The sequence below is a fragment of the Orcinus orca genome, chromosome 11, assembly GCF_937001465.1.
Source record: "Orcinus orca chromosome 11, mOrcOrc1.1, whole genome shotgun sequence".
In the NCBI taxonomy this organism is placed as follows: domain Eukaryota; kingdom Metazoa; phylum Chordata; class Mammalia; order Artiodactyla; family Delphinidae; genus Orcinus; species Orcinus orca.
The window spans coordinates 97,911,822-97,939,012 of NC_064569.1; the positions used below are offsets into that span (position 1 = coordinate 97,911,822).

Genomic DNA, 27,191 nt, shown 5'->3' on the forward strand with positions numbered 1-27,191 from the left:
CGGCCATCTGTTCAGGTGGGTGTGAGCTGGCAGGCGGCAAAGACGAGGCAAAGCCAGTGTCCAGCCTCGCTGCCCCCTGGGGGGACCCGCCCTGGCTCTCAGCAGACAGGCTCCCGGGTGTCCGGGGTCCCCTCGAGAGGTACCTCTGGATGCTGTCTGAAGCTGCGGCACACGAGTCTGGAGCCAGGAGGCCCTGCCTCTGGTTTCTCCTTGGCCTCACTTTGCCGTGTGGCCTGGGAGGATGCCCGCGTGTCTCTGGGTCTGGAGGAGATGATGTGAAGCCCCTCCCGGTCTCGGTTTCCAGACTCTGCATCTTCCCAGCTGGGTTCACCTGCTCAGCCTTGGCCACTGCAGTGAGATGGGCGTCCCTCCCCTCTGGGTCCTCCAGCCCCCTACCAGGGCTGGGCCCAGGCTGGGTGGGGAGGCTGACTTTTGCCCACACGTGCCCCCTGCCTGGAACGCCCTCCTTCCCCACACCGGCTGGGGGCTCCTCGAGGGGAGGTTCTGTGTGTCCCGCGAGCAGGCGCACACTGGCAGGTGCTTAGGACTTAGTATCCGCTTGAGGAACGAGTAACCCAACAATTCCGCATCACGGCACCTTGGATCCCTCTGCGGCTTCATCTCCAGCCACCACCTCCATGAGGCCCGCGGCTGTCCCAGGGGCTTGTTCATGCTAAGGTGTGAATGACTGCCTGCCAGCTCCCCCCACCGACCCAGCCCCCTGAGCTGCCTCATTTCAAGGGGAAGCTAGCTTCACCTGGAGATATCCAGGTGTGAATGCCTGCCAGGGAACAGGGGCCAGCAGCCCTGTCTGGCATGCCGAGGCAGGAGTCCACGTGGACGGGGAGGAGGGCCTGGCTTCGGCCCCTGGCGTCCCTGCTTTCCCCAGCACCCCCTCTCCAACCTCCTCTGTTGCCCCCACAGAGTTGCTCTAAGCGTCAGGCTTTGCCTTGGTGGTTCCCATGGCGGCAGCCGCGGGCGCTGAGGGAGCCGGCGGGGCGGGAGAGGCAGGGGCTGCCACACTGAGAGAGGGAGTCCACGACGCCAGCTGGGGGTGGGAGCTGGACACGCCTGGGCCTAAACCATCAGGACTAAGAAATAATAACAGCTAGCAAAGCAGCAGCCGGTGGGCATTGCTCTAAGTGCTTTACACATATTAGCTCATCCAACGACACTCAAAACACACGTGGAAGGAAGCATTACCGCTATCGTCCCCATCCCCGAGATGGAAACTGAGGCTCAGAGGAATTCAGAGACTGTCTAAGAGCTCACAGCCATTAAGTGGCAGAGCCAGGATTTGAACCCAGCAATCCAGCTCCACGGTACACATTCCTAACCGCTGCACCATACCGCCTAAGGCAGGTGCCACCCATGTTTTCTGGGCAGACAAGCCGCCTCCAGGCTTTTGCCTGTGCTGCTCCCCTGACTGGAACTTGCTCCCTACCTCCTGTGCAGGCAGCTGGCCCCGCCCCCATGTCTGAGCGCAGCTATCACCTCCTCCAGGAAGCCTTCCCTGATGTCCTATGTTAAGTCCAATCCCTCTCCTGGGCTCCCAAAGCCACCGGGCTTCCCAGAACACATTGTGTTGTCTTTGCTGTCTTGTAGGACTGTCTGCACCTCGAGATCAGAGCTCCTTGGGGCCAGGGTCAGAGTTCAATGCTCGGCCTGGGGCTGCTGTCAATGTTCCTTAAGCTAATATATATTGAGTGCTTATAGCGAGCTGGTGTCAGTGGCAGCCTTGATAGGAATAACTTCTTCACCAGACTTTGCCTTCTCTATGCATATTCTCTAGTAGTTAATAGCGATACTAGCAATCACAACGTGCCCGTGCCTCGTGTTTCCGAATCTTTGCAACAATACTGTGAGTTAGGAGCCAGTATCCCTCATTTACAGATGAGGAAATGGGGCCCAGAGAGGCAAAGTCAGTGGCCAGAGGCTACACAGCTGGGGAGTGGCCGCACTGGGATTCACAAGCAGGTCTCTCTGACCTCAGAGTATGCTGAGTTTTGGGGAATCCCAAGGTCAGGTCTAAGATAGATGTCCAGGCAGGAATTCCCCACATCTGCTTGGCCCACCTGTCCTGGCTCATCCTCTACCAGGAATTGCGGACAGGCCCCAACCTCCCCAGCAACAGCGTCCTGCATCTCAGTGTGTCATCGTCACGGGGTGCATGGGCACTGCTGAGCCTGCAGGCCTCCGCAGCCAGCTTGCTCTAACTGGCATGGGGTTTGGGGGGTGGTAGCACCCCCCGTGATCTCACCGCCATGATCTCACCACACCCCGCCCCCCCCAGCTCAGAGAAGGGAGGGGTACACCTGCAGGAGGTGCCACCTTTGCTGACTCCCTCTGCCTCGCAAGGGAGGCCACCCTGGAGGCGGCAGCCGGCTGGGAAGTCTGGGCCGTGGACGCCGTCTCCAGGCAGCTCCCTGCCTTCCAGGGCCTGCCCTCTCCATGGTTGCCTGGCTGGAAGCATTCTGGTCTTTTTAATCTAATTTAAAAATGTGATCTGGAAATTAATTTCATCCAGATGCAGGGGTCTTTGTTGAGTATGTGTGTGGGTGTTTTATAAAGGGCAGGAGAGAAAATAGAGGCTGTTTTATGGGACAAGATGTGAAGCCAGCCAAAGCCACAGATAGCAATTTTTCAGTATCTTTTGGAAGATTTAATGATTCAGATTCTTTTGCTGCTTCCCAAGCAGTAAACAAAATCTTCTCTGACGGAGGAATGTCACTGAATACCTCCCGGGGACAGGAGCAGGTATGTCAGCCGGCGGAGGCCAGATGGAGGTCCCATCGCCACCCATGGGCAGTCCCAGTTGAGGACGGAGGACAGAGTTCCTGAGGCCATCATGTCAGAAAGGAGCATCAGCTGCAGAGCTCACAGCTGGGCCCAGGCTGGCTGGGAGATGGTTCATGGCCCCTCAGCCGACTTCACCTAAAATAACTGAACCCGCTCACAGGGGGGCCTGTCAGTCAGTGTGACAAGTTGATAACCCTGGTGACTGAATTCTGGGCCCAGGAGATTAGGCCTGTGTGGATTCAAATCCCAGCTCGGCAAAATTCTTTCTCCGTGATCTGGGGAAAACAATCTTTACTTTCCTCATCTGTAAAATGGGGATAACAATATGCCCTACTTGGTGGTGCAATTGTGAGGCTTAATGAGATAACACGGGCCTGAAGGAGAAAGGACCCAGTGAGTGCTGGCTCCTGTGATTAAGGCACAGAGGGAATGCTCAATAGATCTAGGCCCAGAGAGGCAAAGTGACTTGCCCAAGGTCACACAGCCGGATTGAGGTTGTCCAGTGCCGTGGAGGAGCATGGGCTTGGGGCTAATGAAGTAGCGTCCAGTAATACCAAAATATTCACTGTTCTCCCTGCAGGCCTGCTTACAGGGCCCGGCCCTGCTGGTAACAGCCTTGGCCAAGGGATGTGCTTTGGCCAAAAAAAACGTCAGCAGAAGTATCAGGCTGATTCTGGGTGGAAGCTTAGGAGTTACCTTGTAATTTCACCATCGCTCTTTTCCCTCTGCCATGGAGACATCCTGCTCTGGATCAGGACTGCTTGATCAGCTCGGGTCACAGAACGCTCCCTGCCCAGAGCCCCAGGTGACCCAAGAAAGACATGGAGTGCGAGTCAAAAATAAGCCTTTGGGGCTTCCCTGGTGGCGCAGTGGTTGAGAGTCCGCCTGCCGATGAGGGGACGCGGGTTCGTGCCCCGGTCCGGGAAGATCCCACATGCCGCGGAGCGGCTGGGCCCGAGAGCCGTGGCCGCTGAGCCTGCGCGTCCGGAGCCTGTGCTCCGCAACGGGAGAGGCCACAACAGTGAGAGGCCCGCGTACCGCAAAACAAACAAACAAACAAAAATAAGCCTTTGTGTCTCGACTCCCAGGGGCTCTGGGGCTGCTCCTTAACTGAGCCCAGATGACCCACACACCGGTCCCAAACCCTGCTGGGCCACTTGTGTGCTGTGTGACTACAGGAAAGCTCTCACCTTCTCTGAGCCTCAGTCCTGGTGCAGTGAGGCCAGCGGGACCTTCTTCATAAATACCTCTACTCGGATTAAAGGAGTCAGGGCAAGTAAGGCCCCTTGCCTTCCACTAGATGCTCGCAAACGTTCGTATACGTCCCTTCCCCTGGCTTGGAGGGGTGTATTCAGACTAGGAAGCCTCGCGGATTCTAGAACCTCTGGAGCGTCACGAGGCTGACAGTGTGTCGGTATGTTTTACGCCTAAAGGGGCTTGATAGGGCTGAGAACTGACAAGAACATCCAGGAACTTCCGACCCAACTCAGGAGCTGGATTCCGAGCTTGAAGCATGTCTGACGGTGATGTAAGCCTGCAGGACAGGGCCCAGGTAGAGGAGACCCAGGGTGCTGGGATTCTCAGGTCCTCAGGCCTGGCCCACCGCCACATGGCAGCTCTCGGTGTGGCTGGAGCACCTCTGGGTACTGGGAAAGGAAAGCTACTGGAGGAAAGAGGTTTCAGTGCAGCCGAGGGAAGAATGACAACCCATCACTTCCCACTTTGAGGCCTTGAAGACCCTTCTGTCTTCTGAGCATTCCTGCCCCAGGTTCCCACCCCTGGCAGCCCATCTGCCTGGTGGAGAACACCCACGCACTGCACCAGCCTCTAGTCCATACCACCTCTGACCCCAGAGAGAGCTGACCGCTGACCCCGTATACCCCGTGCCACCCTGTGCCCTGGATAGAGGCTGCCACCGCTTGCTCAGGGCCCTGGGTGGTCACTGCTGCTGGCGTCCCAGCCGGAAGCTGGCATGGGAGGGTGTGCAGTACACTCCTGAACACCAGGGACTCTGCCCAAGTGGCTAGAAGTGGCATCTCACTGTGGCGGCAGGCTTGGCGAGGTTGCTTCCCTAGCTCTGTCCGCCTTTCTGCCAGGCAGCTAGAGCCAAAACAGACCATTCTGTTCCTCCGGAGACACAAATAAACAAGTCATCAGGAGCGCTCTCCTCTTCCCTGCCACCAGCCCCGCCTCCCAGCTGATTCACTGGCGGGGCAGGCGAATGTCAGGCAGCCTTGCTGTTGACAGGCCCCATGCATCTTCGCAAAGCCCCAACGGGGGTCACAGCTGTGCTGATCCCTCTAGAGGGGCTGCCAGTGGGCGCTAACCTCCTGGGATATTGGAACACCTGGCCTCTCGGCTGAGGTCTGGCACACTCCCCAGCATCACACAGGTCCTGGCTTTCCAGATGCACCTGGGAGTGGCAGAGCCCACTGGCCGGAACAAGGGCCCTGGTGTCCCTTGGCCTTGACTGGGTGGAACAGGTGACTTCACCTGCCTGGGCCCAGCCCCTTCTTCCTTCCTCTCAGAGTAGCTGTGAGGACTAATGAGACAACAAAGGCATCCTGCCCAGAAGGGTCAGAGCCTTCAAAGGGCAGGACGGTCCCAGAGGTGGACTTTACCTGGCTCTCCTCACACACCCGGAGCACTCAGGACCTCTTGGCCAGGCAGGCCTGTCCCAACCCATTCACTAACCTATCTTCCCACACCCAGTGGCCCATCCTCCAGTTGTCCCCTCTCTGCCGCAAGCTCTGGCCGGACGCAAGGCCCTGGCCCCACTCCCTGGGCTCAGGCCTTCTCCCCAAGATGCCCCAGCTCAGGCAGCTAAACGGGGGCCTCCAGGGCTTCTTATCTGAGCTCTGGATTGGCTGTCTCCTGGGTGACCCCAGCCTCTCCTCTCCACAGGGCCCCGGTCTTGGCCAAGTCATCCTCATGACTTCTGCAGCGTCCTAGGTCCTTGTACCAGGCACCATCCGTGAGCACAAGCCCAGCTTAAAGCTCTCGGGACCCCTCACCACCCTCAAGAGGAAGCCCAAGCCCCTCCCCCTCTGCCCCCTGGTCCACGAGGCCCCACCCCGTCCCGCCAGCCCCCGCCGCCTTGCCCCATGGTTCCCCTGGCATTTCACACTCAGGCTGCAGGGAACTGTGTCTGGAAACGTTCATTCCTCTGGACTGTGTGGCTCCCACCCTCTTCAACACTTTCGGATACAGGACACCAAGAACCACGCCTCCCTCGTGAAGCCCAGGAGAGCAGAACAGCCTGGGAGGGGAGCTCAGCCCAGCTCTTCTGGGCCTCCGTCCACGTCTGCGGGAAGGGCGATGGCAGGAAGCTCGGTGGAGAATAATCAGGAGGGATCCCTCCAGAGCAGTGCTCTCAACCGGGAGAGTCCCGCGCCCCACGCTTGGCAGCGTCAGGAGACACGGTTGGTTGTCACAGCCAGTCAGTGGGGAGGGGGCACGATCAGCGTCTAGTGGATGGTGGCCAGGGTCTCACAGTGCACAGAGCAGCCCCCAGAAAGGAGGATCAGGCTCCAGGTGTCCACCGGGCCGCAGGGGGGGTCCCGGCTCTAGGCTCTCCATCAGTGGACGTCCCGGATTTATCAAAGCAGCTCTGGACCCAGGCTGGCTCTTGGCTCCACCCCGACTGGCTGCCTCAGTCAGGCAAGTTGTCAACCTCTCCACGCCTCACCTTCCTGTGTGGAAAGGGGGCCAAGGGTGGGCTGCTAAGTGGCTTCAGAGGGTTGGGCACAGAGCTGGCCCCGTGCCGCTAGCTCCATAAATGCTTGCCGAGGTGCCAGGAGAAGAGCCAAGCTAAACTTCCTCAATGCGTCCATGCCTCCCCAGGGAAGGGCTCTGTTCTGTGGTCCAACTCTTCATTATCTGCAGCCGGGACCCACTGTGCCTAAACGCTGGAGAATTCCGTGTGAATCCCGTGTAAATGTGCAGATCACAGAAACCTGTGGGCTTCGAAATGAGGATCCCAGACACCATCGCCAGAGCCTCGGAGAAGTCTGGCCGTCTTGCCAAGCCTCTGTCTTCTGTCTGGCTTTCAGCTGGCAATGACAACACTTCAGGGTCCTAACCCCAGTCCTGGCACCGCCCTCCTCCCTCAGGGAATTAGTCTTTGGTCTTATAAAAGGCTTGGGTCAAGTTCCAGGCTTGATTCCAGTCCTCGTGACAGAAAAGACTTGCTGAACTACTTCACACAGAATTATTCTGAGGTCTGAGCAGATGGCAAGATATTCAGGGGAAGCACCCGTGCATTTGAGGAAGGAAGGCTGGGGAGCTGGCCTTGGTGGGAGGAGGAGAGATTCAGAAGATAGTCAAGGGATTTGCATCTCCTGCCTGATCAAAGGGAAGAGGCAACTTCCCCCCAGTGAGCATGGCATGGTGGCAAAACATCCAAGCCCCAATATCAGACAGAGAGATGGAGGCTCAGACCCCCACCCCACCACTCCCAGCGGTGCCACTAATCGCTTCAACAGTCACTCAACAAACACTCCTTCCAAGTGGATTTTTCCTTACCATGAAAAAAATACATCTACCCCAAGAGTCAGCTTCAGGCTTACTGGGAAAATATCTGAAGCATCCCCATTAAAGTCAGGAAGAAGACAAGATTGCCTGACAAGTTTAAAGATGGTTTTAGAGGTACTAGCCAACACGATTGGACAAGAAAAAGAAGTGAGCCACAAAAATTGGAAAGAAAGAGATGAGATTATCATTGTTTGCAAATGGCATCATCGGACACCTAAGAGAATCAGCTGAAAAAAGTATTACAAAGATAAGAAATTTCAGTAAGGTGGCTGAGTAAAAAAATACGTATTTAGAAATCATTAGGTTTTATCATTTAAACAACAGTTGGTTAGAACAGTGGTGTCCGACATTTTTGGCACCAGGGACCGGTTTTGTGGAAGACAATTTTTCCAGGGACTGGGTGGGGGGATAGTTCAGGCGGTAATGTGAGCGATGGGAAGCAATGGGGAGCGGCAGATGAAGCTTTGCTCGCTCACCCGCTGCTCACCTCCTGCTGTGCGGCCCCATTCCTAACAGGCTGTGGACCGGTACTGATCCGCGGCCTGGGGGTTGGGGACCCCTGGGTTAGAAGATATAGTAGAAGAAAAACCCCATTATAAAATAGCAGCTTGAAAAGAAATAAATATGAACAAACACAAAAGATACGTGCAATATCTATATGAAGAAAACTCCAAAACATTATAAAAGAAAATGTGAACAAATGGAAAGACACATTGTATTCTTGGATAGGAATATTCAACGTCATGAAAAGTCCATTGTCCTTGAATTAATCTATGAATTTAACACAATCTCAGTAAAAAGTACTAACTAGATTTTTTTTTTTTTGGGGCAGGGAGACTACAAAAGCCAATTCTAAAGTTTGTATGACAAAAGACCTGGGGGAATAGACTAAGAAGACATTAAAACACATCAAAAGCAACAGTAGTTAACACAATGAGGTACTAGCAAATGTATAAATAGACCAATGAAAGCCATCACAATCTACCCAGATACTCAAATTTAGTATACTATAGTATACAATAAGTTTGCATTTCGCATCAGTGAGGAAAAGATGGACAATTCAATGATTGCTGTTAGGATAACTGTCTACCCATGTGGGAAAAAAATAAATGTGGATTCCTACTTTACATCCAAAAAAATTACTTACATCCAAATTTTTAAAAAAATCTTACATCCAAATAAATTCCTCACAGATCAAAGATTTGAAGGCAAAAAATTAAAACATAAAAGACGTAAAAGACAACACGAGGGGATTTTTAACAATTTCAGAGTAGTGAAAGACTTCCTCTGTATGATACAAACCCCACCAGACATAAAAGAAAAAAAATGGGTACAATTTGATTACATAACAATTAAAAATTAAGCATGAGGAAAAAAGCATCACAAATTCAAAGACAAACTGAGAAAATATTTGCAATGCATCCTATTTCCTTCATATGTAAAGAGTTCCTGTGAATAAATAAGAAAAAGGCCAAAAATTCAATAGGAAATGGCAGAGGACATAAACAGTTAGCTCACAGTAAAAGAAATACAAGTGACTCTCAAGCATGTGAAATATGCTCAGTTTCACTCATAGTAAGAGAAATCAGTGGATGCTATTTCGATCCTATGTGCCTTTACTTAGCATATTCTCACTGCTTTTCTACCAGCAAACTCCTCCTCCTTCTTTACACTCATATCCCCTCCATCAGGGCCCTGGTCTCATGTGTTTTAATCACCTTAGGGAAAGGGGCTGCATGGGATTAATCTCTGGGTCAGGAATGTCAACAAATATGTGTTGAACAAATAATGAATGAAAAAGGAACTCAGGCCCCGTGGATTCCAGGTCCAAGCACCTTTCATGCCTGAAAGTCTTCCACATCCTTGACCTCATTTAACTGCTGCAGCAGCCCTGAGAGGCAGGTATCACATGCCCATTTCTCAGATAAGAAGGCTAAAGTCCAGAGGGCAGAACAGGTCAGAAAACCTGTCACCTGAAGACTTTCCCACACTCCTTCCAGGTCCACCCATCCTTGCACTGGTTGCCCAACAGCTGGCCTGGAGGCTGGGGTGTTTTGGCGGCACCCGGACTTGACTGGGGCCCAAGGCAGTGGGGCTGTGGCCCCAGCGCAGTACTTACTTGTGCATGTAGCCCTCGGAGCCGGTCGTGAGGTTTGCCTGCATCACCGCCTGGAACTCTGTCTCATTGCAGCAGTATTTGAAAACCGTGTTGTTATGGTGACAGCAGAGGATGAAGGTTTTGTTGTCCGAGAGCCGGGGGCAGTGGAAGCCAAAGTGATAGCGGCCTTTGTGGTCCGTGTATGGCTCACAGACACGGAAATGCGCGGACAAGACTGGAAAAGACAGTCACCAGGCTTGGTGGGGTCCCTCCTCAGGCCCAGCTGGCCCGAGACCCCCACCAGTCCATGAGGACCACGGGCAGAGCCTGGTTGGCCTATTCTAGGGTTGCGCCCACCTCTTCCTTTGCCAGGAAGACTTTGTGGTCCAGTGTGAGCCTCCCCTCTGCCAGGAAGACTGCTCTGGCTCCTGTCACCTCCCAGGCCCCCCTCGGCTACCATCCTGCTTATACTGTGCTGCTCAGACTGGAAGCTTCTTGCAGGCAAGGCTGATCTTAGGCCTCACGTGGATCCCCTCCAAGGGCTCTGCACACAGCTGGCACTCAATTAGGAAACAACACTAACTGAGCACTTACTATGTGATTTGCAGGCTCCAGCAGATTTAATCCACTTGGCCATCCCAGCAGGCAGGTCTGGGATCCCACTTTACAGAGGGAGGAACCCGAGGCTCAGAGGTGTACAGTGACCTACCTGAGCCGGTTAGAGGTGGTGGAGCAGGAATCCAACTCAGGCCTGCCTGGATCCAAGGTCCAGGAGCCTCTGCACTCCTCCATCACTGTGCGGACTGATGGTGGACTCACCGACAAGTCCAGGCTGGCCTGGGTGGTGAGTGGCATGGGTACAAGAACCAGGTCCCACTTGTCGAGAAAGCGGTGTCCCCTCGCACCTCGGTTTCTACTAAACTGATGCCCTATACCCGGAGGTCCCCAAGGGCCCGCCTTGGTGGCCCCAGCTCATGGCGACAAAGCTGCCCTGGCCTTGGACCCTCATTCTCCTGGCTCAAGGCCAGAGGCCCCTCTTCAGCCACTGATGACGCTGAACACCCAGGACAGTATTTACTAGTTGTGCTGCTGATGATAAAGGTGAGTGAAAGCCTGAACAAACATAACAATGGAGAACATCTTGGAGCCCGCTGTCTCTAGCTTAATTAGTGTCTTCATGAAAGGGACCGCTGTATCTAATTTGTATCGCTCAAAAGGGGCTTCCAAGGCTGAATGCATTTCTCCAACCACCAAGGCTCTAGTTCTGCAGAAGCGCCTCAGTTAATTGAGAGCTCTGTCTCTGCTGAGAGGTTATTAGACTCCAGCCCACACAGCTCCCAGCGCCAGGGGCTGCCGAGGGGATCGCAGCTGGGCTGTGCTGGCCGGTGGGCGGGTGGGCCTCATGTGCTGGAGCGCCGAGGCTGGCTTGGGTGGCTTCGTGAAATCCTGGGCCCCTTCCTCAAAGTACAGCACCCTCTTTCGTGGGGACGGGTAGGATCACTGCGGGAAAAGGGTCTCAGCCTTTCAGGAGTCAGGGGAGCTCTCAGCCTCGACCCTGGGAAACAGAAGACCCTCTTATGGATGCCGTGGTCACTAAGGAAGCCCCAGGGGGATGCACCGTCTCATTTGATCTCATGTATTCCCATTGTACAGAGGAGAAAACTAAGGTTGAGAGCACCAGGCTCAAAGTGTGGTCCCTGACCTGCTGCGTCTGCGTCCCCCACAGCAGACGTTCTGAATCAGAAACTCTGGGGGTGGGGGGCGCAGCCTGAGTCTTAGAAAGCCCTGCAGGGGATGCCAATAGACTTGGTTTGGGACCCACTGGCCTGGAGGCACAACGTACCAGAGGCTAAAGGTGAGAGGCAGAGGCAGGAAGTGAATTCCAGCCACTGACCAGCCCCCGTCCAGATTGATGAGAAAGCCCTGATTGGGGTGGGGGGGTCAGCTCACACTCGCTTGCAGGAGGCTCGATGTGTCAGCAACACCCAGTGGCTGGTCAAGAAGACAAGCTGGGGCCCTGAGGCCACAGGACCCAGGGAGGGAAGGAGTAGAGTGGTGGGGGGAGCCTTTGAGCTGGGCTTCAGAGGAGCCAGATGCGCAGAGATGGAAGTGGGAGGGAGGCCCAGCCAGGGAAGGGATGAGGAGAAGTCCCCAGTGGCTCACCCCGGCCACCCCTGGACAGCCGGTACCATCTGCTTTGACCATGTGCGAAGACAAGGCCACTGCTGCTTCCTGAGGAAGAATGTGCCGGAGCCCGAGGAGTCCTGGCCCGGAGCCAGGACAGCTGGTCTGAATCCTGGAGCGCACAGGATCACCTGGGCCATCGCAGCCTCTCTGTGCCTCGTTGCCCTCAAGGATGGAAGACCAGTGGGCTCCCGGGGGCTGGGGGCTCCGAGAAGCATTTGTGAACAGCGAAGCGCAGGGCCCGCTTGGAGCAGGGAGGGTGTAAGCAAAAGAGTGGACGATAAAGGACAGCACTTCCGGCCTCCAGGCACGGGTGCACCGTGGCTCTGGGGCTGTGCCTGGGGCCCGAGGGCAGGGGGATGGTCGTTAGGAGGCCAGCGTGTCCTGAGTCACCAGGAAAACCGGCCCACGTGGAGAGGGAACACCGGGGGGAGAGCCACTCTTGGGTCCCGGGGTCTTGGCGTCCAAGATAGGACCCCGATCACCCCCTCCACACACACACACACACACACCTGCGAGGCTCAGGGTCTGCATGGCCATCATTTAACAGCCAGGTGACAGTGTCCGCTGATCATGTGACCTCAGGCAGGTCTCTTTCCTGGTCTGACCCTCAGGTTCCTCATTTGTAAATGGGTGGGGAGCTCCTCTCTCCCAGGGGACAAGATGACCTACTGCATGAGAAAGCAGCGGGGAAGGAGTTCTGTGCACAGGGGCCCCCAGACCCATGGCCTTGGCCTGGCTTTTTCTCTGCCATCCCAGGGCCCTTCATGGCCTCCTCCTGAACCACGACCCCCAGCAAAGGGGCAAAAGGGGCCCAAAAGTGCAGGCTGGTGTCCACAGCCCCGCCAGAGCAGGAGGGCGCGAGGGCATAGGTGCACACACGCACGAGAGAGACAGAGACAGGGACAGAGACACAGAGATACAGAGAGAGAGACAGAGGGAGAGACACAGCGAGAGCAGGCACCTCGCTGAGACCAGGGCTCGCGCGGGGCCAGCCCTGCTGGCAGGAGGCAGGGTGCACTTCTCCAGTCGGCCAGCTTCGCTTTGGAGCAGCCGAAGGACTTGGTTCATGTTCATCTTTGCGAACAGGAGCGTGAAAGCCCCCCTGCTGGGATCAGGGGGCCCGCCTAGGGGACTGGTCGGCTGCTGGGAGACGGGGCCCCAGCACCACTCTGTCTGGGTTGGAATCCAGCCCCTACACTAGCTGTGTTGCCTCTGGCTGTCAGTTCCCTCTCCAAGCCTCAGTTTCCTCCTCTGGACAATGGGATGACTACAACACCGCCTGACTTTGACTTGCTGGGGTCAGGAGAGAATTCACTGCACGTAAGGGCTTCTCCCAGGACTTACCGGCAGCCACCATTAACCCCACAGTGTCCGCGAGAATCTTCCAGCTGAGCTCCCCGAGGCAGGCACGTGGGGCACAGCACACAGTAGGTTCTCACCAAACATGAGCCCCTCACGAGGCTGATGCCACTAGGGCAGGCAGCCCCTCAGCACCCAGAAGCCCGGCTGAGCTATAGCCCTGACACCAGGAAGGGACCACCTCCCCCTCCCGCCTCCCGCCAAGCATCGCGGAGGCTCTACCTGCGGAAATCAGCAACGAGAGGACGGCGAGCACGTTCAAGGGCTGCTGGCCACAACTGGTCATCGTTTGGCTTGCATCGGTTCGTCGAGCGCTGCCTGTCGAACGAGAGCCGGGAGAGGCCGGGTGTGGGCCGTTTTGTCTGCGGTGCAGACACTGGCTTTGCTGCCCATGGCCGGGCCGGACGGGCACGGGCAGGGAAGCGGGTCTGCCGGGAGCAGGGGCCGGGCCGCGGATGATGGAAACTCCGCCATCCAATTTCCTTTCCGGGATGAATGACCTTCCCCCACCAGTCAGCTGTCATCTCCCTTTCTTTTCACAGCAAAATGAGACTTAATCAAAGGAGGACGGATGGCTCAGGTGGTGGAAATAACCAGCGGGCTGAGGCCGGTGGGCACGGGAATGAGAACGGCGGTGAGAGAGGGGATTAGAGGCGAGCTCATGAACCTGCAGGGGGCTGGCGGGACCCACGTCTCCCTGCTGTGTCGCTCACGGTGACTTCCATTAACCCCACCCCACCCCCACCAGCATGCATCCAGCTGGCACCTTCCAGGCATTAGGGACACGGCAGTGAACTAAACAGACTCGAGATGGAACTCAATAGAAGCTGTCCCTGCCCTGGCTTGCATTCTAGTGACCAGGGCTGACAGCTCACAGATGAGTAGTTCAGAGGCTATGAGGTCCCTGGGGTTGCACCCCAAAGACTGAAGGCAGAGACTCAAGCAGATACTTGTACAGCCATGTCCATAGCAGCACGATTCACGATCGCAAAAGGAAGAGACGACACGAATGTCCATTGACGGATGACGGATAAACACTACATGGCACGTACTACAGTGGAACATGACTCCGCCTTCAAAAGAAAGGAGATTCTGTCCCAGGCAGCAGCACAGATGAGCCTTGAGGACATCACGCTCCATGAAATAAGCCAGACACGAAAAGACAAACACTGTGCGATCTACTCCTCCGAGGTCCCTAAAGCAGTCAAGGCCATAGAGACAGGAAGTAGGATGGGGGGTGCCGGGGGCTGGGGGAGGGGGAGTGGGAGTGAGTGTTTCATGGGGACACTCTCAGTGTGGAAAGATGACAAAGTTCTGGAGATGGATGGTGGTGATCGGAAGAAGCGTTGCATACTGAGGGAGCAGCAGGTGCAAAGGCCCTGAGGTGGGAGCAGCAGGGAGGCCAGTGGAGGATGGGGGGAGGGGTGGGTAGCAACAGGCCGCCTAAGGCAGGGCCTTGGCCCTCAGTGGCCACTTTCTATCAGGTTGTTGAAACCTCAGGACAAACCTGAGGGACGGGTTCCCTCACTATCATCACCACCCCCACACCCCGCCCCCGGGCTCTGGGAATGGAGGCTGCAGAGGAGGACCAAGTGTCCTCTGTGTGGCCTGCTAGAGCCCCACCAGGGTTGTAGCTGCATGTGGCTGGGGAGTAGTTTGCTGAGCACCTACTATGTGCCAGGCTCCAGGCCAAACAAGGTCCTGCACACTACCCTCTACCCTCACGGCACCCCTGATCAGGGAGAGCTCCGGGACCCCAGCTTGGGTCCAAAGCAGCTCTGAATCCTGCTGACTAGCAGGCAGGCAGGGCAGGAAGCCAAGGGGGCAACCCAGAGGCCAGAGCTTCGGACCGAGGAGACAGTGCCAGATTCACGGCCAAACACAGGCTGCTCACAGCCAGGCCCTGCCCCTGCTGTGGGGCCTGGGGCTTCGCACCTGCAGCACGGGCGGCATGGAGGCACCCAGGGCGTCAGTGCTGCTTGGAAGGTTGGTGAACCAGAATAAGAAAAGGGGGTGGCAGGGCTGTTGGACGAAGGCTGAACGCCTTAATACGACGCTTACTCGTGGTGATGTTGGTGTCAGTCCCTGCCAGTCCCTGGGGGGACCCGCCCACCTCTCTGTGGAGGCCTCTCTGCTCCCCCAGGAGCAGCCCTGCCCCCAAGGGCTGTGAGCTTCTTAATCGCTCTGAGCCTGGGCCTCCTCCCTGCCTCCCTCAGGGCCCTCCTGGGAGGATGAAGGAGATTAAAGCATTTGAAAGTGCTTAGGAAAGGGTTTCATACTGGGGAAACCTAAAGATCGATCCTGGAAAATGCACTGTGGGGGTGGGGAGTGACAGGTCCTCTGAGATGAGTCCTCCCTGCCATGTGGCCCCATTCCGCAGATGGGGAAGCCGAGGGCCAAGACGGGTGTCCAGATTCCAAGCCCTTCTAGCCCCTGAAAAGTGGCTTTCACTTTTCACTTTTTAAGCCGGGGCTCCAGTCTGAGAGCTGGTGGGTTCATGGAACAAATGCTTGGGTGGGGGTGGGGGTCCACGTCTGCCGGGTGCCCAGCCCTCCTTCCTGCTGCTCCCACTCGCTACAAAGTCCTGCGTATACTGAGGGGGGCTATCACTCACACCTGGGGTGCCCTCCTCTCTTTCCTGTGAGTCCAAATCCTGCACCACCTTAGAAGCTGTTACAATGCCACCTCCTCCAGGAAGCCTGCCTTGATTCCATCAGCTTGAAGAAGTTTGTCTCTCCATTGAGGCGTATCATATTCTATCTCTTCTCTCCTTAATGTGTTAATTCATTTATTCATTCATGTATTCTCTCAACATCCACTTGCTGACCCCCACTTATCCGCTTGCTGACGCCCGGAAAGGGACTGGGCTGGGTTCTAGGGACTCAGGGTGTCCTGGGTGAGGGCGCCCAGCAGCTCTACCTTATGGGACCGGTCCTCATGCCCTCCTCTCTCCGACTGTGAGAGTCCTGGGCCAGGGCCTGGCCAACTGGGGGTCACGAAGACTGGGTGAGACTCCCAGCACGACTGGCACCGGCCTCAAGCCCTTGGCCTGTTGGGGGTGCTGAAGCAACAGGGCCTGTTGTGGATGTGTGGGTCCCGCACAGCACAGGTGTACCCCGTCACAGTGATGCACTGTGACTCGTCTGTCCCCTGTCCAGCAGGGTCCTCCCTGCGATCTGCTCAGTCCCCTCTGCCTGGCCATGCGCCCTCCGCCCTGCCTGGTCACCCACGGCTGCCTCAGGATGAGTCAACGGGTGACAAAAGCCACAGCCCTGTTGGTGGGACAAAGGTGGAGGTGGGGGCTGCCCCACCTCCTCAGACCCCCGGGGAAGCTTAGGTGCTGGCACTGAAGGCTGAACCCGTGGTGGAAAGAAAACCCCACCATGTGTCACTGGGAAGTTACATAAAAATTCCATTTCTAATGACCGAAGACAGGAAAGCTATAAGCCAGCATCTCTATTCCTGGCTCGGTGGGAGAGCTGCTTTGGAAACTCCGCGGCTGCCATCCCTGTGAGGTTTCCATGAGAGGGCCAGCTTCTGAGGGCACACCATCAACAGCCCCCATATTCACCTTAGCCCCCCTGTGGGGTCTGCAGAGGGGGACCTGGGCGTGTCACGCTGTCAGGTGCCACCACCTGGGACCCTCCCCCACTGGTGACATTTGGGGGAAGCCCCTCCAGCAGAGGTAGGAGCTGGGGCTGAAAGAGTGAGCATCCCTCATCCTGCCCCCTGGGCCCAGCCCTGGTTCTGGGGTCTGCGGCCATGGGGCTGCGCCCTGGGACTGGCTTAGACCAGCCGGGCTCTTCACAGGTGCCGGACGCTGGCTTTTCACCATGTTATCTCAGATAGTCCCCGACAGCCTGATGAGGCAGATATCAAACTCCCATCTGGTAAAGTAGGACACTGAGGCTCAGAGAGGTGAAGTGACTTGCCCAAGGTCACACAGCCACTCAGTGTCTCAGACAGGAAGCAAGCCCAGCCTCGAAACTCACTCTCCCTCCTGGCACTATAGGAGTTTCCAGAGCCTCCGGAGCCCCCGACCCTCGCTCCTCAGAAAACACATTTACCGCAGACAGATTCGATTTATTGACCCGGGTTCTATTTCTTTGAACACTGGTAAACCACCCACAATGGTAGCTCGTGGCCAATGATATAAATCTCAAATAACAGGGGGAACATTCGGGATGAGCAGGACCCCCCAGGCTGACTGCCTCTAGAACCACAAGTCAAGCACGCATCTCTGCATCCACTCCTTGGGTCAGCCGGGGACTGCTGTTCCCAGATCTGAGGATTATTTTTAAACACCGAATTTGGCGAGGGCTGAGTGGAGAGGATGGAGGGCATGTGAAGAGAAACAGAGCCGGCGAAGATGAATTAAACCCCACTGGCAACAACAGCAGATCTGTTCTCCATCAGCCGGGCTAGGCAGGGCTCGGGGGGGAGGGAGGGGAGGCGGGCCCTTGGTGGGGGGCAGGGGGCACTGCCACGGACCCCCCAGGACCCCCCACGCCTGGCGGCCCCTGGCTCAATGCCTGGAGGTTCCTCATCCTCTCTCGGCTTACCCCAGACCCCTGCTTAGCCCACCGTGACCTTCCCTGGGCGTGGCCAAGAGCATCCCCTCTTGCCTGGACCAGGTCGAGGGCCGGGTGGCCTGGAGGGTGGGCCTTGGGTTTGGGCCACACTGCCTGGCTCCACCTTTTGTAGCCACACCCTGTGTGACCTGGGACAAGTGTCCTCAGTCTCCTCGTTCCTAAAAGGGGGATGAAAATAGTATCTAATTCACAGAGTCCTTGTGAGGATTGAATGAAGTGATGCCTCAAAGTGCTTGGAATGGGGCTGGAGCTCAAAATATCCGTGGGGACTGCTGCGTGCCGCTAGATACCTCTGCCCCAGCCTTGCCCACCAATCCAGGTCCTACTGACTTCCTGAAATGCCCATCTGACCACCCACGCACCTCCTTAGGGGTCCTGGCAGCTCCAGGTTCAAGTCCATGCTCACTTCCCAGGCCCCAGGTGGTCTGGCTTGCTGCCTCCTCTGTCTCTCTCTACTCCTCAAGGTTCAGCCCTCCAGGATGTGCCTCTCCTCCGGGCCTTTGCACACGCTGTCCCCACACTGGGGACCCCCTTCCCCTGTCCTGCAGGCGGGCAGCCTGGACCCAGCTTTTGAGGTTCAGCTGCGGCACCCATCTCTCAGCAAAGCTTTTCTCCCTCCGATTCTCTCACTCCCCTGGGTGGGCTCCCGAGGCTGGCATGGGCGGGACCATGCTGCCTGATTAGTTTGTGTCCCAGCTTGAGAGCAAATGGGTTAGAGAAAACGGGTGGCAGGCGGGGGCGTTGAGAACCCAGACCCCTGCCGTAGGGGCCTGACCTCTTTAGACCCGGCCACCTGAGCCCCGCATGTCCCAGCAGCAAGAACAAAGAAGGGCACGTGACTAGTTACACACCTGTCACCCAGACACATCCCACCTTGCCCCACCCCTGCTGGGGTGCAGATCTGCAGTCAGCCCCATGGCGGGCGGGCTGAGGATGGGTCCCGACCCAGCCTCCTGGGCATTGGGTGCTGGTGGTAGAGCACAGGAGTCGGGCCCTTTGCTCGGGCTGGCCCTTCCCCGGGCATCTCTTCCTCCAACTCAGATGTCCAGATCAGACCTACCACGAGGTCCGGCTCAAATGCCACCTGGTCCATGAAGCTGCCCCGGCTACTTGTCCTCCCCACCCCCAACGTCCAGGGAGTGGGTCCTCTTCCGCATGCCCACCGGTGAATGCCTAACGGGCCTCTGCAGGGGGCCAAACCCAGCGCTGGGTGGCGGTCGGATTCAGCCACAAACGAGATTGACCAGGTCTGGTCGCCATGGGACGACGGCCTGGGGGCAACAGTCAGGAAGCCATTGATTCCATGATGAATTAGTAATTAAGCTTGGGCATTCTTCTTCTTATTAATAGTAGTATGAGCATTATGCATTAGTAATTAAACAAGGATAGAGCCCTTTGGGGCCTCACAAACAGTCCTGTGGGCAGAGCAGGTGCCCGATAGACAGGTATTGGAAATAACCCTGGAGACAGCCACTGGGCGCCCACCCTGGGCCGGGAGGCCCGCAGAGCACTTGACTATGATGTGCTCACTGACTTCTTGACACCCTTAGGCTGTACCACTGCCCTCCCCGGGGTGTGGATGGAGGGACGGGCGGGCTAGAGCCAGGATGCCAAGCCCGCACTTTGCTCCTGTGCCCTGTCTCCATGGGCAGATGGGTGTGTTCACTCACCAGGCAGCACACGCCTGCACACATATGTCTGCAACAACACGCGCGTGCACATGCATGCACAACCCCCTGCTGCCCACACATACATGTGACGGGCACACACGTTATCCGCGGCGACCTTATCCTCCAGCAAGTCCCCAAGTTTCCAGGGCCTTTCTTTGGCGATGCAGACCTATTCCTGAGTTTGTGAACTTTTATTTTTAGGGCAACACACACTTGGAGGTTATGAAATCTCAGTCTGAAACGTGAATTCCAGGAATAGACACCGGTGTGAAGCAGGATCAAAGTGTGTCCTCCTGACCCCTGGGGCCTGCGGAGGGAGTGGCGGGCGGGTGGGGAAGCAGGAAACAAGATGGAACCGGGCCAGACTGCGACAGGTTTGCCTGCAGCCCGGCTCTGGGCTGCATGGCCAGCAGGCACGGCCACCGTGAAGCGCACCCCAGCTGGGGCCCAGCCTGTGTCGGTCAGCCCCTTTCCCTTCCCACATCTTCTCAACCTCACGCCGGCCCTGAGGTCCACGCTGCTCCCATCTCGGTGGCCTGCACCCCACCCCATGAATCAGTCAAGCACATGGGGCCCCCCCTACACTTCTGTCCCCGAAACCTACCCTCACCTCGGAGCCAGAGAGCTGCCTTTCAAAATGCAAATCCCATCGCATCACTCCTTGATTAAAACCCTCCGAGGGCACGGGGTGGGGGGACGGGCAGGGGGAAGGCCAGACTCCTGCCAGGGTCCTGGCACCTCCCCGGCCAGGGAGGCCCACCCTCCAGCCACACTGGCCATCCTGCAGCCCCTTCACCATGCCCCACACCCCACCCTGTGGCTTCCCTTCACCCGGTAGATTCAGAGGAATCCCCCAGTGCCTGTGTCCTCCAAGAGGCGTCCCCTGACCCCAACACGAGGTCGGGGACCCTGCCGTGCGTGCTCACGGCCTGTCCACCTCTCCTTCACACACAGATAGTGGTTTATAGTCGCACGCTTGCACAGTGGCTCTCTCTGAGCTGCGTTTCCCGCTCCCCTAGACTGTAAGCTGGACAAGGGCTGTGACCCGGGACCGGCGGCATAATTTGCAGGGCCCGGTGCAAAATGAAAAATGCAGAGAACCATTTTTGTTCAAAAAATCAATAAGCATTTCTAGACAGCGACGGCGGAGCATGAAACCAAGCACGGGCCCTTCTGAGCGTGGCTCGCACGCCGCGAAGCGGGCCTGGCTGCCTCGCTTTTGGATTCCCACAATGCAGCATGGGCCCTGGCACACAGTAGGCACTTTATAAACACGTGTTGGCTTGGTTGAGCGAGTGCAGGCTTTACCATCTCCATTTTTCAGATAAAAAAATCGCAGCTCAGAGAGCCTAAGTGATTGGCTCAGAACTGGAGGCTGGCAGGGCTGGGACCTGAACTCAGGTCTGTCTGACTCCAAGCAGGGGCTCAAAGTGGGTGCTGGGGTGATGGCACAGGTTTTGGAGTCAGTCTCCCCCGGCCTGGAATCTGAGCCCTGCTGCTAAGTAGCTGAGTGTTCTAGGCAAGTTATTTCACTGGCCTCAGCTTACTCGTCTGTAAAATGGGAACCATGACCCCCACCCCTTGCTGGGGTCCTAAAGAAAGGTGAAAAGGTCCAGGAGCGCTAGCGGGGCACCCGGCACATCGAGCAAGTGCTCCGTAAATGGCTTTTATCTGGTGTTGCCCACTGTTGTTTCCAAAGCCGGTGGTTTAGGTCCGTGGGAAGTTGCTGCGCAAAGGAAGATGTGTTTGAACTCTTCCTTTCATGCAGGGCTTATGCCGTTAGTTAGCACTGACTTCCTTCAGCCCCGCCTGCTTGTTCATTGCTTCCCTGCAGGGCACAAGGCCTTCTGTGTCTCTGTCACCCACAGAGGAGGCTTTTCACACAGTAGGTGCTGCTGTTCAAAGAGTGGGAACTGTGTCAACGCTCATTGGCCTGGATGCGGGGTCCACTTTATTGCAAAGAGCAAACATTCTGATGGGAACAGCAGAGATGCAGGCAGAGGCCCGAGTGCAACTCGCACTGAGACGGGGTGTCAACTTTCACAGCCAACACCACGAGGGAACTTGGGCGTCAGCCTGTGGTGGATGCCACTCCTCTAAGCCAGGAAACCCCAACTCCGGAGTCCAGGGGAGCCCAGGTGGGACAGCGCAGGGTCCTGGATCTACACCCCTTGACCCCCACCCAGTGTCCCCCGCTCCATGGGGCTACTGTAGGGTCAACTCAGGAGGGCAGAGGTGAGCTCTGCAAAGTGCGGTGTGGGGTGTCGGCGTGGGTGTGACCACGGGATGGCGTGCAGGTCACCACCAACTTGGAAACCACTCCTGCCCCCCAAGTCCCTCCTTCAAGAGGACATGCTAGTTGATTCCCAAAAGGGCTCTCCTTCCTCAGTGACATCTCCACCCCAACCTCTGCCAACTGGGCTCTGGGTTCAAGTTCCAAACCTGGCTTGTTTCCATCATCCCTTCTTGGGAATCTCACCGGGTCCTCCGTGCATGTCTCTTTCCTGAATGTTTGAGGTAGGCACTGCTGCTCTCCCATTTCACAGGTGAGGAAACCGAGGCCCAGGGAGGGGAGAGATCTGCCCGAGGGCGCGCAGCTAAGAGAGGCTGGGCTGGAAACTCCAGTCCTGCTGAAGGCCCGGACGCTCTGCTCCCTGCTCAGAGCCACACCAGATCACCAGGCGCATGGCTCCCCCAGTTAAGGGGAGGGCTTAGCTGAGAGCTCGTGAGGCCCTCTGCCCCTATGTGTTCTCCCGAATTATTTGGCTACACCATTCAGATAAAACAACCCCTGGAAATCCCAGCGGCATTTTCTTCCTACTGGAGAAGCATGAAAATATCACATGAAGAATGGATCACTTGAAGTGTCAGGGCAGGAAGAGGAAAGACAGGCCCACAGACTGTCGGAGGGCAGCGCTGGATTTCTCTCCCCACTCTGGGAGCCTCTATTCCAGCCTCCCTCCGTGGGAGGGGGCTCTGGCCCCAGGAACCTTCCCTCACTGGGGAGAACAGAAACCAAAGGCCAGCCTCAGTTTCCCATCTGTAAGTGGGGATAACACGCCCCCCTTGAAGGCGTGTTGGGAGGGGCCGTGGAGGTGATGGAGGCATTCATTCATTCATTCCCTGCCGAGTGTGATGTTGGGCAGCCCTGAGCTAAGGACTGCAGACACAGTGGTGGGCTAAACAGACCCCTCCTGCCCCTGTGGAGCCAACCACACGTGGCGACTCCGGGCACCCGAGCACAGAAGAGGGCCCTGACCTGGTCTGGGTCGTGGGTGTCCCCAGGGAACACGAGATTTGACAGGTCAGATCTCAGGCAGGCTCAGCTGGACCAGGCGAGGCGGGCCTGGGGAGGGAGCGCGCCAGCAGTGAGGCCAGCAGGTGCAAAGGCCAAGGGGTGGGGCCGAGCTCAGGGAGGGCAAGGGAAGGAGGCGCTGCTGGCACGGAGTGGGTGCTGATGGTCTCTTTGGCGCCCACCCCCACCGGTCACGAGGGCCACCAGAAACCGGCGGCTTGGCCCTCTCAGGTGAGGAAGGGGCGGGGAGCAGAGCCGAGGAGAAGTAGAGCCCTTTGAGCACCTACTGCGCACCAGGACAGCTGTGCAGTCTCACGCCCGAACCTGCCGGGTGAGGGGAGGAGGGAGGCGCTGGCCCGTGCTCACACAGGGGCCAGCCATGACCCTCAGGGCGTCCCCGGGCTCTGCCCACCCTGTCCTCTGCCTGGCCACGCCGGGCCAGCCGGCTGGGTGCGCGCACAGGAAGAGACCTTCGGGGCAGCTGGGTGCAAAGGGGAGGTGGGAAAGGGCACCAGGTCACCAGGGCAGGGCCCCAAGGGCAGCTGACTTTGGGAAAGAGCTTGAAGGGAGAATGGAGTGGGGGTGAGGGAGGAGGCTGGAGGTGGTCCAGGTCGGACCCTCACGCCTCCCCCGCACTCCGTTTTCCCTCCCATCCCAGCTTCCTCGCTAGACCACAAAGCACGGAGCTTGTCGGAGCCGTTGCCCCTCTATTCACCCACCCTGTGTGCTCAGCTCCTGATACAAAGACACTAAGGCACAGAGATGGTCGGCAACTTGCCCGAGATCACACAGCCTGCAGGCAGAGGAGCCGGAACTTGAGCAGGTGGTCCGGGGCCAGCATCTGCGCTCCTTACACAGGGCTCCCAGTCTCTGTGTCCAGAGCCTGCTCTCCCCACACCTGCCCGTCACAGCCTCCCCTGGGGCCCCTCACATCCTTCTGGGACTGAGGGTCACTTTTTGGCCCCGCCTGGCTCCTTCCCCAGGCTGTGCGCTCGTCCAGGGCAGGGACACGGGCTCGCGGCTGGGCTCAGTGAGGGTGAGCCCCTCACCCTTATTGCTCCCAAAGGAAGTCGTGCCTCTGCACGCCGTGGATCTGGGAACATCCTGATCTGCCCAGCTCTGGATGGCAGAGACCAGAAACCCTGTCCCTCACAGCTGCTGGCCTTCCACTCCCCACCACGATCAACCCTGCACCCCAATAAAATGAGAGTGACTCAGTCGGGCCTTGTATAGGCAAAGGAGCATGGCTGCCGGCCTGTGTGGACAGGAACTCAGCTGGTTCTTCCGGGGCCACGAGGAGGCTAGCAGCTGGAGAGAGCCTCAGGCCTACGCCACCGCTGGGGACCCAGCTCAAGCCCGAGGCCTGGGGCCGCCACCTGGGGACTGTCCCCGGGGCCAGGCTCAGGTCCCCCTGCCTTGGTGTCTTCACAGCGCCTCACCAAAAGTCCCATTTTACAGGTGAGCAAACTGAGGCTGTTCTCTGGGAGGTCTCACAGCTCGGAAGCGGCTGAGCTGGGGTTGCAGGGGCGCATCTGGGCTAACACTTCACAGGATGAGAGACCATGCGTGTGGATTCCCCCCGAGGCCCTCAACATCCGTCCTTGGTCAGATGCGGGTCAGTGACGCCACTGCTGGAGACCGTCCTCCATCCCGGGCACTGCCCAGGTGAAGTGCGTTCGTGAGTGCGTTCAGCCCCCTGCCCTCTGAGGAAGGAAACCGAGGCACACGGAGAGGGTGTTGTCCACCTGCCTCCAAAGCTGGGCTGCCTTCCTGGCTGCCCCCTCCCACGCACCCCCAGCCCATCTCCAGCCGGCAGCAGACCTGTCCACCACGGAGGGCTGTCCGCTCCAGCTGCTGTTGGCAACACATCATGTGACCATCTGGACACAGTCAAAGGGCCCTAGGCCTCTACAGCCAGGTCTCCCCTGCCCCCAGGCACTGCCCCGCCCACCACCATCTCCACACTCAGGGCCCCCTGTGCCCCCATAGCTGGCATTTCTGTCGTGGCCAGTGCCACGGGGGCATTTAAAGCCAGGCCACAAAGGAGGATGGCTCCTTCTCCCTCCCTCCCATCGCTGGATCCTGCCTTGGGCCAGACATAAACCTCTTTTCTCATCCCCTGAAGTCACAGGTGCTCTGCTTACGGCAGACAGAGTGCAGGTCCAGACAGGCCTGGGTGCCCCTTATCTAGTCACCATCCAGGTGGACAGTGGCAGCCCAGGATGACTGGGGCTGTGATGCGGAAACCAGGGCGCCATGAGAGCCCAGGAGAAGTGCCCGACCGTCTGGTGGGATGGGGGGGATGGGGATTTAGTTAATCCTCATGAGATCAGGAGGTGCTGTGATTATCCTCAATTTACAAATGAGGAAACTGAGGCATGGAGAGTTTAAGTAACTTGCCCTGGGTCACCCAGCTAGCTGTGGTAAAGCTGGGATTCAACTCACCAGAGGGTCTGGCAGTAACTCCTGATGGACCAGTAAGTGTGGGAGGGCATTCCCGGCAGAGAGACTAAGACACACGCGGCAAAGTGAGGGTTCATTCAGTGCAATAAATATGGGACCAGTTTGGGGGCAGTGCTCACCCAGGTAACGGGGCTTCCCGTCTTGCCTGTGGTCTGAGGGTCAGCACAGCAGCAGAGAAAAAGAAGGAAGGGCTCTGACCTGGGGTCCTAATGCTTGGGCTCTGCCACTTCTCAGCTGTGTGACCCTGGGCAAGTGCCTTCCCCTCTCTGAGCTGGGCTGCCTTAGCCAGATCCCGGGCCCCTACGTCATATGAAAGTGCAGCTGTATCGCTGCCTTTACTCCTGGTGATGACCCCATGCAGTAGGAATTCCTCTATTCCTCTCTAATAGAGCCTGTGATCACAGCACAGACCAGCCTGCCTGGCGGGCTGGTGGGGGGCGGGGGAAGGGGGGCCGGGGCCGGGCTGGAGAGAGCACAACCCCACAGCAAGCTCGCGGAGGCTAATTTCATGGCATCCTCTTGCGCACGGTGGGTCCTCAGTGACTGTGGGATGAGTGGCACTAACACCCCTCCTGGGCTCAGCAAAGGCCCTGCTGACCCCCGCGGGCGCGAGGTACGAGAACGTTCTCAGAGGCCATTTTTGAGAGGAAAACCCTGGAGGTGGCCCAGCTGGATAGGCGGGAGGACGCATGGCAGGATGTCCAAACACTGAATGCTCTACAGCAGCCAAACTGAACCGTCGCCACACCAAACGTCACAGGGCATTTTAGCAACCAGGGCTCAGGGAGAAACTTCGGTCCCCAGATCAAACGCTGCATGATCCACTTTAGGAAGCTAAAAAGAGCTTAAAAATGTAGAAGGCGTGTAGCCGTGATAAGGGCACAGAGAGGAGCGGGGGTAACGGTGTGGCCCCAAGAGGACGGGGCGGGGGGTGTTCCAGCTGTTAACGCTGGCTGGCAGGTTCAAGGATGTTTATCCCTGTGCTGGGGTCTTCTGATTCCAGCAAGGATTGATCTCCTCCTTCCGGGGAGCCCCAGACACTCTGCCCCGTCAAGTACTTCCTGGTCATGAGCTGTCGATGACTCGGTTTCCTCGCCTATAAATTGGGGACGCTGGCCCTGAAAGGTCCTCCTGTGCCCGGCAGCGCGCCCCAACCAGGTGGGCCCCTGTGAGGTAACCCAGGCATGGAATCCCACCGCCACCTCGCAGCTGCCCGGGCAGGTCACCTGGCCTCGGGGAGGCTCAGCTTCTCCTCTGTAAGTGGGTGTCCTGCCCCTTCCCACCCCTCCCAGGTCACGGGAAGATGAGAGATGAAGAGGGCGCCGTGTGGGAGGTACCCTCGATCATTCACAAAGTGACGTTAGATGATTCGGGGGTGGCAGCCCGGGTCTCTGCCTGAGCCAGGGGATGAAACCAAACAGACGTTGGTAACTGAATGCACCGCAAAGTGCAGATGCCAGGGGTGGGGGAGGCAGCAGAGCCCCTGATAGGGGCCAAGCGCTCTCAGCTGTGCCCCTGACACCCTGCCTTCCCGCCATCATGCTCCCCCAACCCAAGGAAGGCAACACACTCTGACTTGCCGAAGAGTCGTCACTGTCCCCGACGGCGGAGCCCGGTGTGGACCCCAGACATGGAACCGACCAGGCCAGGTAACCGAGCTGGGCCTGTTGTGCCCCGGCACGTGGTGCGCCCGGGGTGAGGTACCTGGGTCGAGGGTGTAGCACGTGCTGGGGAAGAAGAGTGCATCAGCTCAGGCCCTCGGAGAAGCGAGGGACCTCTCAGAGCCTTGGCTTTCTCTTCCGTCTAAGGAGTATGGAAACTGTTGTGAGGGACCCTGGAGGTGGCTGGAACGGGGCTGCCTGGAGTGTGGCCCCGCGCTCCGCTTGGGAGTTCATTAGCAGCGCGGGGTCTGGGGCCCCCCGGGACCCGTCGGATTAGAACAAGGGTGGATGAGGCAAGGAATATGCGTTTTACCAGCTTTCCAGGGGAGTCTGACGCACGCTCACGTATGAGAACCACTGGGCTAGGTCGGAGGCGGGGACGTTTACCTGTGAAGGGCCACACACTAGATATCACGGGCTTCGTGGGCCAGGAGGGCTCATCACAGTGACTCAGCTCTGCCGTTACAGCAAGAAAGCAGCCCTAGACAATACAGGCTGCACGGCAGCGGCTGTGTGCTAATAAAACTTTACTAA

At 57.7% G+C, this 27,191-nt stretch overlaps 1 protein-coding gene across 2 annotated transcripts in view; it reads right to left on the reverse strand.

The window, feature by feature from the left end:
* Positions 1–27,191, reverse strand: part of SHISAL1 (shisa like 1) — an 81,211-nt gene that overhangs the window by 40,002 nt on the left and 14,018 nt on the right. For both annotated transcript variants that reach the window (XM_004279575.3, XM_033405221.2), the window contains exons 2-3: positions 13,199–13,294; positions 9,452–9,665 (exon numbers count right to left, since the gene is read on the reverse strand). In XM_004279575.3, coding sequence (XP_004279623.1) covers positions 9,452–9,665; positions 13,199–13,262 — 278 coding nt within the window. In that variant the 5' untranslated portion in view covers positions 13,263–13,294. The remainder of the gene's footprint in view (positions 1–9,451; positions 9,666–13,198; positions 13,295–27,191) is intronic.